The sequence below is a fragment of the Gekko japonicus genome, unplaced genomic scaffold, assembly GCF_001447785.1.
Source record: "Gekko japonicus isolate JY-2015 unplaced genomic scaffold, Gekko_japonicus_V1.1 scaffold1958, whole genome shotgun sequence".
Lineage (NCBI taxonomy): Eukaryota > Metazoa > Chordata > Lepidosauria > Squamata > Gekkonidae > Gekko > Gekko japonicus.
Window position 1 is genome coordinate 169,067 of NW_015165878.1, and position 9,726 is coordinate 178,792.

The window sequence follows — 9,726 nt, forward strand, 5'->3', positions numbered from 1 at the left end:
TATTGCGTATGTTGAGGAAGGTATTCAGGATTGCTGCCAGATCAGTCAGATCTGCCCATAGCTGACTGCAGAAGGTGTGGTTCACCTGATGTAATTGAGAGCTTCACGCCGGGTACCAGCAGGGCTGTGGGGCAGTGAAAAAAGCAGCTTGGGGTAGTTCTGCAGGAGGAAAAAGAACGGGGCCCGGAAGAGGCGAGGTTGCCGCCTTCAGCAGCCTGAAATTCAGCCACCAGGTTTTTTAATTGCCAAGAAGCGAGTGGCAATGAAACATTTACTCTTACAGTGTCCTTTCTGTAGACGATTAAATGTCCCATGTTTCTGTGGCGATGCCTTCCCTGTGCCTCCAGTCCCAGGAAGTTCACTCCCTCCTTTCTCCCTAGAAATGGAAGCCCGCTGTCAACACACCCTGTTGTGCTCCCAAATCGTTAAGCCAGAATCAGGTTGTAGGAAGCAAAGCCCCAGTCCATGTTGTTTTTAGATGCAAACATAGATCAGCTCAGGACCGGGGAGGGTGCTCAGGCCCTCACAGAGGTCAAGAGAGGCCGAGGCCACCAATGTTCCCTCTAAGCTGAGTTAGTGTGAGCTGGCTCACAGTTTTTTAGCCTCCAGCTCACACATTTTTGTCTCGGCTCAGGAAGGATGGCTCCAGAGCAAACTGATTATGCAGTAGCCAAATCACCTGCTCACAACTCTAATGCCAGTAGCTCACAAAGTAGAATTTTTGCTCACAAGGCTCCACAGCTTAGAGGGAACATTGGAGGCCAATTCCATTTTCGAGGGAAACCCCCCCCCAGTAAATTAAAAAACGAAGAAATGCAAAAAACGATACAAAATTTAGTAGCATTATATTTTAAATGTTTACATTTAATACAGTAAGAAGAAGAATATTGTAAGACTTTGTAATAAATGTTCCCATGTTTATTTAACATGGGATCTAACATCAAAAGTGAACATTTGGGGGGGGGGCAAGAATGTGAGGCCTGGGCCAAATGTCCCTGCTGGCTCCCCCTCTCAGAGGCCCTGAGTGCGTTGGGCATCAGGAGAGTGGCCTTGTTCAGCGTCTGTACATCCCAATACCCCCCCCCCCCAAAAAAAACCACCCACAACCTTAACCCTTCCCCGCCCCGTTATGTGTGTTGGCTGCTGTTTTCTAAATCCAGGTTCAGCAACCTTTTTGAGCCTGCGGGCACCATTGGAATTCTGACACCGTGTGGTGGACACAGCCACAAACTGGCTGCCGTAGGAGGCAGGGCTGGCCGTGAAATGACTGCGGTGGCAGCTGCTGCCTGAGCAATTGTTGTCGTTAACCAATCAGAAGCCTTTCTGAGCAAGAGCCCCACCTGGACCCACCCACTTTCTGAAAAGACTTGGGTGCCAGGAAAGGTGTGTTGTTGGATCCCTTGGTGCCCCCTGAGCGCCATGTTGGGGATCCCTGGTCTAAATGCATGGTCCAGACCCTAAGGAAGGTCGTGAGCTCTGGCATAGGGACCACCTGGAACGACCTTCTTGGAAGGCACCACATTCAGTTGCTTCAGGTCAGTGAACGGTGAGATCACAGCAGTGAGAAAGGATTGTTTTTAGGACAGGCTGGTTCAAAGCCCCCTCCCGAGAAAATGCCTCCCTCTTTTTTTTTTTTCTTCCCCCAGCCTGGTCTGGCCCTGTCTTCCCTGATCTCCCCCACCAGTCTGCCTTTTGATGCCGGAGGAGAATCCTCCATCAAAGAAATGTCAGCTCTGGTTCCTCTTCCTGCCATGTGACTGTCACATGACTTGCCGTAATGTGCTCGTAGTTCAGTGGATCTCACACTGCTGCCTGAGCATTAAAAATAGATCTGGAGTCTATAAACAGGTCGAAGACCAGTGGCTTTCACGGAGGTTACACACATTGATATTTCTCGGGTGTTTGCCCATGCTTGGGCCAAAAAGAATACCCCCCCCCCCCAAAAAAAAACCCCGCCACCACTTCTTGATCTACTTTTGTTTCCACTTTGTTGCTTCATTCTTTTCTTTCTTTGGCCTCCCAACAGTTGTGTACCATCACGGAAACAGCGCGACTGGTGGACATTACACTACAGACGTCTTCCAAATTGGTCTAAATGGCTGGTTACGCATAGATGACCAGGCAGTCAAAGTGATTACTCAGTACCAGGTGGTGAAGCCGTCTGCCGAGCGCACAGCCTACCTCCTGTACTACCGCCGAGTTGACCTGCTTTGAAACCTCCTTTTCTGCTGTGTTTGCGAGATTACCTGCTTTCTAGAACGCCAATTCTCTCTCCCTCTAACTCTTTTATTCCTCTTCTCAATGCTCTTCTGAGTGAACCCCGTCTCCCCCTTTTCCCCCTCCTCCCACAACTATGGGATAGAGTGAAAGGGAAAAGACTACCTTGGGCCTTGTGTTGGCTTATCGACTTTGCTGATTGAAGTCTTGAGTTTGAAAGACTCAGTCTCACAAGTCCACACACAGAGGTTGTTTTTCTTTTTGCGTGAATGCTGAATCCTAAGAGATTAAAACGGGGGATTTGCAAAAGTGATTCCCACTTTCTAATTGCGTAGTCGAGAAGCAGCCCTGCACCAGCAACAGAACTTGTAGATTTCTGTGAAAAAAAAAGTTTTATCTTTACTTAAATAAAAAAAACTAAAAAAAAAAATTCCTCTCAACATCCTCCCCGACCCCCACTAGTTTTTTGATAAATGGTAAAATATGAGCCAGTGTATATCAAGAAAAAATGGTCCTTTAAAAAAAAAAATTTAAAGAAGAAGAAATATCTTGCAAAAATGTATGACAGAGTTGCTGGTTCCAGATAGGAAAAAAAAATACACATTTTAATAATTGTGCGATGAGAAACTGCTTACACATTGCAGATCAAAATACTTGGAGTTAAGATGTTAGTCTATATAGATGGGTGATTGTAATTTTATTGCTATTAAGAGATTTCAAAACTGCATTTATGCTTCTGTGTACATGGGATTTTAAAACACACACAAAAAAAGGGCAAGATAATGAAGGTTGATATTTCTTTCGGGTCTGCTTTGTTTAATTTTGCTGTCCGCTCTCCTATAATGTTGAGTTCCTAAGTGTACACAGTCTAGTGATATCTAGGAGTATAAAGTTGTCGCCCATCAATAAAAAAAAAGTCACAACGTTGGTTTAAAGCTGTGAGAGTGTTCTTTGATGGGTGGGAGGAGTGGGGCTGATCTTTAATCAGAAACTATAGTTGAAGCTGCAAAAGTACCTGTGGGGCAAGACGTTGGAGCAGCCCCTGGGCACGCCCTCGCTGAGGGGACCCCAATGCAAGCAGAACAGGCTGTGTGCCGAAATGCCTAAAGATACAGAATTGCCAAAAATGTTAAAACCTGGCGTGTGTGGTTTTTTTCCTCTTGGAGGAGAAAGAGAAATTTGGTGGGTGAAATTATAGTTTATACCACATGTTCTCATGTTTAAATCTGTGTGCTTTAAGAATATGAAATGCATCTTGTACAGCTTAGCACATAAAATATACTGTTTACAGACATTTTTAAACAGTACCAGGGCTGAATTCAGAACAGCAAGTTTGCCACATACTGACACACCTAAGTGTGTTACTTTTTGCCAACTGAGAAAATAAGAGCTGAAAAGGGGAACAGCGCTGTAGTAAAAAAAACAAAAAAAACCTTTGTTTTTGGCTTAAAAATTGAATTTGTTTCTGCACAATAATGGTGAGAAATTTCCTTTTTGGTAGAAAAAGGAAATGTTCCTGTAATTAAGTAGAAATAAATCTGGATATTCAGTTAAACCCTTTATACATGGACTGTAGTCTTAGAATGCTCATTATTGACTTTTATTTATAAAATTTTGTATTCTGCCTTTTTGTCCTCATAAGGCCTACCGAGGTGGCTAACAGAATAAAACATTCACATTTAAAAACCATTAAAAGTAACCTCCCCCAAATCACACGTTATTAAAACTGTTAAACGGTTAAAAAATAGGTACATGGCATAAAAACACCAATGAATGCTAAACAAAAAAATCTAGATGGGTAGCTGTGTCTGTAGCAGTAGAAAAGAGCAAGAGTCCAGTAGCACCTTAAAGATTAACAAAGTTTGTGGCAGGGTATGGAGCTTTCGTGAGTCACTGCTCGCTTCTCCAGATACAGTTAAGAGTGTGAGTCCATCTGTCCACTCTGAGATAAATGGATGGCAGGGGGTGTCTCTATTTCCCTTTAAAATGGGCTGCTGGGGTCTAAACTGGAGGCTGGACAGGAAAGATCATGAGGCTGTGGATAGCTTGATGAAAATGTATAGTTAATATGCGGTAGCAGTTGGGGGGGAGGCAAAACTCCATGTTGGGGGCTATTAGGATTGAAAATAAAGCTCCCTGTATTGCAGTGCACCTGTATAAAGCTATGGCGTAGCCTCACTTGGAATACTGTAAGCCGTTTGGGTGCCTTTATCTAATCAGGGCTTTTTTGTGAAGGGTACTCACTGGTACGAAGTACCAGCAACCTTCTCCCCCCCCCCCCCGGGATTTTTTCCCTCCTCCGGATCTTCATTCACCACCCTGCTCCACTCAGCCAAGAAAGAGTGGCCCTCTGCAACAGCTTAATAGGGATGTGTAGAGGGAGGGGGGAATTGGTGGATATCAGAGCAACTTTATATATGAGTGCTGGCATTTTTTAAAAAAATAGAAAAAGCATTTGGTAATAATGCAGAAAGGAGGGGATGGCTGGAGATTGGGACTTCTCTGTGTAGAAAAGATGTCACTGGGTGGGGAAGGGGGTATCTGATCTAGTAAGCCACCACTTATGGTGGTATTGACTGATGTGTAACTCAGAGCCTCCCTGATCCGTCTTGCTGCCCCCAGAATGAGGCTTTCATTCCGAAGTAAGCTTGTTGGCTGAATTCGTGCTCCGTGCTCCCAAGTTCCTTGCCGAGCCCTGATGATTCTAAATAGGTAAGTAGGACATAGATAAGAACATAAAAGAAGCCATGTTGGATCAGGCCAATGGCCCATCCAGTCCAGCACTCTGTCACATAGTGGCCAAAACCCAGGTGCCATCAGGAGGTCCACCAGTGGGGCCAGAACTCCAGAAACCCTCCCACTGTTGCCCCCCAAGCACCGATACAGAGCATCACTGCCCCAGAAAGAGTGTAATATCTATACCTTGTGGCTAACAGTCACTGATGGACCTCTGCTCCATATGTTTATCCATATATTTTGCAAACTATGTAAAACAATATTCCAAGAGGGGGGTTGTAAACAAGTAATTAAAGCTGTAGAGTACAAAATGGCTTCACAAACCTACTTGGGTAAAAGATCAGGATGTGTAGTCTTTTCTGCTGTACATAGCATATTGTAAATAGGATCTTATTTTGTAATTTCCTTGTGGCTAATGGCCATTAATGGACCACTGTTCCATAGGTTTATCCAGTCCCTTCTAGAAGCTGTCTGTGCTTGTAACCGCCTCCGCTTCCTGTGGCAACATCCTTCCTTCACCACAACCATCCCATGGACCCCATTTTCACAGATGTCACACCAAAATGTGAAGTATCCCTTGCAATCCCAGCTATATCCTGTCAGCCGCCACTGTTCCTCTGTTGCTATATCCATTTCCACACTCAAGGTAGAGGGTCGAACAGTCCCCAGCAGCCTGCAATCTCAGAGATCCAAACCCACAAGGTTCCTGCTACATTTATTTGTTGATCCACATTATAGTTCGCCTTTCTCAAGACACAAGGTAGATTTCATGGTACAAGTTAAGTACAATCAACAGTATAGGTAATCCCATGAACACTGTGATAGAGTTTTGATGGCAGAAATCTGAAACGGCCATGGACCCTGCATTCGCTCTGTGGGTCAAGGAACACCGAAGTTGGGGTCTTTATTCCCAGCAACTCTGCTGTCCCTAAAACGTTTGTGAGCTCTAGGTCTGTTTCCTGCTTTAGGCTTAAGAAATTTGGTTCACTCTGGCCTTGGTGTGGGTAAGCAATTCTTTGAAGGAAGGCATTGAATTCTTTTAAGCCACTTAGATTCCTTGTTTATCCTCGACCCCAGTTGGAAATGTTGCATAGCTGTTGGCCTGGAAGAAACTCTGCTTTTAGCTGCATCTCGGGTTCTCAGGTTCAAAGCTGGAGAAGCAGTTGCGAAGGATGCCCTTGGTGTCCTCTCTCTTCTGACTCGGCAGCCAGCATGAATTCCTCCAAGGCTGTTTGTCGAGATTAAGACTGCAGTGCTGGAAATGAGGCATGGTCAGTAGTGGAAGAGAACATCCGCTTTGCGTGCATACAAGTCTGGGTTAAACCCCTTGTATTTCATTGGAAATGACTTCACAGAGATGCTCCAACATCTGGTGGTTCAGCTCACGTTCTGTTCGCCAGTTGAGTGCAGGGAGCTAAAGTTTCATCAAGCAGTTGGGCTGTGCATCAACCCATTCATGGCCAATCGACGGATTTCTTCACTGTATTCATTACTAACGGAAGGATCTTTTTTTTGTGGTGGTACTCAGCATTATTGAGTACCAGTGCCTTGGAGGGGGGAACTGGGGGGTGTCCCTAGCCCTGATGGGAGAATTGGAAATCAATGCAACCTTATATATGAGAACCAGTAGCTTAAAAACAAACATACACCTTGCTCATCATTCTCAAATTACCCTTTGGCCTTCATTTTGCCTGGGTCTCGGTGTGTTTCCTTAATACAAGGGAGGCACTGAAGAAAGCTGTTTCTTATGATGTGGTGGATTGTCACGATGTGTTAGATTGTGTAAGAGGAAAGGGTTGCCTGTTTTGAAATGCTATGTCCTTGCTGAAATTAAAAACCTATCCACAAGAGTTCTGATTATTGATGTTTTGGTAACTAATTGGATGTGGCTTCTAGCAGTCTTTGTTTCCATGATGTTACAAGATTGAATTCGGCTCCAGGGTGTCACTACACAGCTTCGTAAGATAACTTTTTTTCTTTCTGGAATTAATGAGTGTTTTAATCCTAATCGCACAAAAAAAACAAGTGTTGAAATCCTATGAGAAAAGGAGTTAATTGGTTCATCGTGTTAAAGATTGTTTTCACCAGGGCTCTTGCAATAGGCCAGCAGATTGGCTGTAAGCCCTTTGAGGAATTGAACCACTCTGTGGAGCAATGCAAAACATCATTATCACTTAACCACAGTTGCTGCACTCCTTGTTACTGAACAAAATGTGCTGTCTTCTGAGAACGTTGCTGTAACGTTATCAGTGCATCGTTGGAGATGGTTGGGAAGGGGCTGTGGCTCAGTGGTAGAGAGCCTCTGCTCATCATGGAGAAGGTCTCTGGTTCAATCCCCGGCATCTCCAGTTAAAAAGGACTAGGCAGTAAGCAATGCTTCCTCTAAGCTGTGGAGTCTTGTGAGCAAAAACTCTACTTTGTGAGCTGCTGGCATTGAAGTTGCGAGCAAGCGATTTGGCTACGGCATAAATTAGTTTGCTCTGGAGCCCCATCCTTCCTAAGCGAAGACAAAAAATATGTGTGAGCCGGAGGCTAAAAAACTGAGCTAGCTCACACTTAACTCAGCTTAGAGGGAACACTGGCAGTAAGTGATGCGGGAGACCTCTGCCTGAGATCTGATTCAGTAGAAGGGTCTGATAATTCAGTAGAAGGCAGCTTCATCTGTTCATGAGTATTACTGTGTGCTGATATTCTGGAGTTGGGCAAGGAGGAAGGAGGGGTTTGAATCTAACTTTCAAATTCAGGGTCTCTAAAATACCAGAGGACATCCGATAACTGCCTTTTGGAGCCAACCGTCTTCAGACTCAGCTGCTGGGATGAAGAAATCCATCGATTCCTCTGTGAAAGTCATGGAAAACCAGTGGCTCATATTCAGCCTGGGCGGGGGGCTGGTTTTAGTTGTCATTCCTACCCATTTACCCACTGAGAACCAGTTTCTCTGACTCCCCCCACCCCAGTTCTGCAACAGGGAATTCGCTTTAGTCCATGCATTGTATAAGGACCAAAATTGATCCCTGGCTTCGATACCTTTGAAGGGGGACTCAAGAAATTTATTGGAGATGGGTTTATAGCAAAGTAAAACCTCCACTTTGATCCGAATGTAAATATGGAGGGGGCAATTGTGTCCTACGTGCCCAGTCGGGACTTTCTGGAAGCAGCTAAGTGCTGTAAGAAGCAGCATGCTGGACTTAAATGGGTCTTTAATCTAGCTGGGTTGGTGGTTCATTTGTTTAGAATTTATATCCCACTTTTTCTCTCAACGGGGACTCAAAGCGGCTTACAACATTCTCACCTTTTCCGTTTTATCTTTGCAACAACAACCCTTTGATATAGGCTAGGCTGAGAGAGTCTGACTGGCCCACAGTCATGGTCACCTTCCGAGGCACAAGCAGGGCCGTAGCTACTGTGGGGCTTTTTGGAGCTCGGCCCCCTTTCTTAAAGGCCCAGCCCCACAAGAATTTCTCCTGTAAATGCTTTTTTCAATCATTTTTTTTCAAAGGCAAGCACTCCTTTAAGCAGAGTGGGATGCTGTAGTCGACTAATTTCTGCACTGAGCAAGGGGGTTGGAGTAGGTGACCTCTAGGATAACTTCTAACTCTGTGTCAAGAAATTGGTCTCCTTTAAGAGAATTTTCCTGCCTAAGTGTTACCTTTCTTGACTCTGAAAGTCTTCACCCCCACCTGCCATCTTGTTATCAGAACTGTGGGTTAGTCTGGCAGAAGTGATTAACTTGCAGCAGTTGAGAACTGTCATCTAAAGGGGTCGACAGCTTGCAATTTAGAGCTCTATCCTGGGAACAGCTTTCTATTGGCTAAATGGTCAAAAACACCTATGTAGAATAGACAGCTTGAAAAGACTCAAGAGAGAGGAGAGACTGCCTCGGAGCTCTCTTCAACCTCCACCCTGACCCTGCTGCTATGTCGTGAGCAGAATAAGCCAGCTAGGTTTCTCTGTCTCGGTTTGCATTACTTGCTGAACTTTAGACATTCTTTCCCCTATCTATGTGTTGTTTGTCCTTTGTTTTTGTAAGTCTTTTTATACAAATGTTGTAAGTCTTTTCATACAAATTGGAGTGAGTTTACTGCCCAAACCCAGGTAAGTATTTCCAGTGCCACACCTAGGAAAAGATAAAGGTTTCCTTTGCTTGAAAGCCAGTCAAATGCAACTCAATGCAGTGCTCATCTCTGTTTCCAAGCCGAAGAGCCAGCACTGTCCAAAGATGTTTCCATGGTCATGTGGCCGGCATGACTAGATGCCGAGGCGCACGGAACACTGTTACCTTCCCACCGCAGTGGTACCTACCGTATTTTTCGGACCATAAGACGCACCTGACCATAAGACGCACCTAGTTTTTAGAGGAGGAAAACGGAAAAAAATATTCTGAACCCTGGGGCTCAGTATTCGGTCCATAAGACGCACACACTTTTCCCCTCACTTTTTTTGGAAGAAAAAGTGCATCTTATGGTCCAAAAAATACGGTATTTATCTCCTTGCAATTTCTTGCTTTCAAAGTGCTAGGTTGGCAGGAGCTGGGACCAGAGACGGGAGCTCACTCCGTCATGCGGCACTCGGGTCTTGAACTGGTGAACTACTGACCTTCCGGTCTGCAGCTCGGCATCTTAACCACTTGAGCCACACCTACCCTCTACCAAATATATATATATATATTCTCCCTTCCCTCCCCCTTTCTCATCCTGCTATTGTCACACCCTGGGGCTAAGATCTGCAGAAGCCTCTCTGCTTTGATTTTCAAAAGCTTGATTCCACAGTCAC

General features: G+C 44.9%; 1 protein-coding gene across 1 annotated transcript in view; it reads left to right on the forward strand.

The window, feature by feature from the left end:
- USP10 (ubiquitin specific peptidase 10) overlaps nt 1-2,634 on the forward strand; it is a 51,893-nt gene extending 49,259 nt beyond the window's left edge. The window contains exon 14 of the mRNA XM_015411284.1: nt 2,027-2,634. Coding sequence (XP_015266770.1) covers nt 2,027-2,214 — 188 coding nt within the window. The 3' untranslated portion in view covers nt 2,215-2,634. The remainder of the gene's footprint in view (nt 1-2,026) is intronic.
- The last annotated feature ends 7,092 nt before the right edge of the window (nt 2,635-9,726 follow it).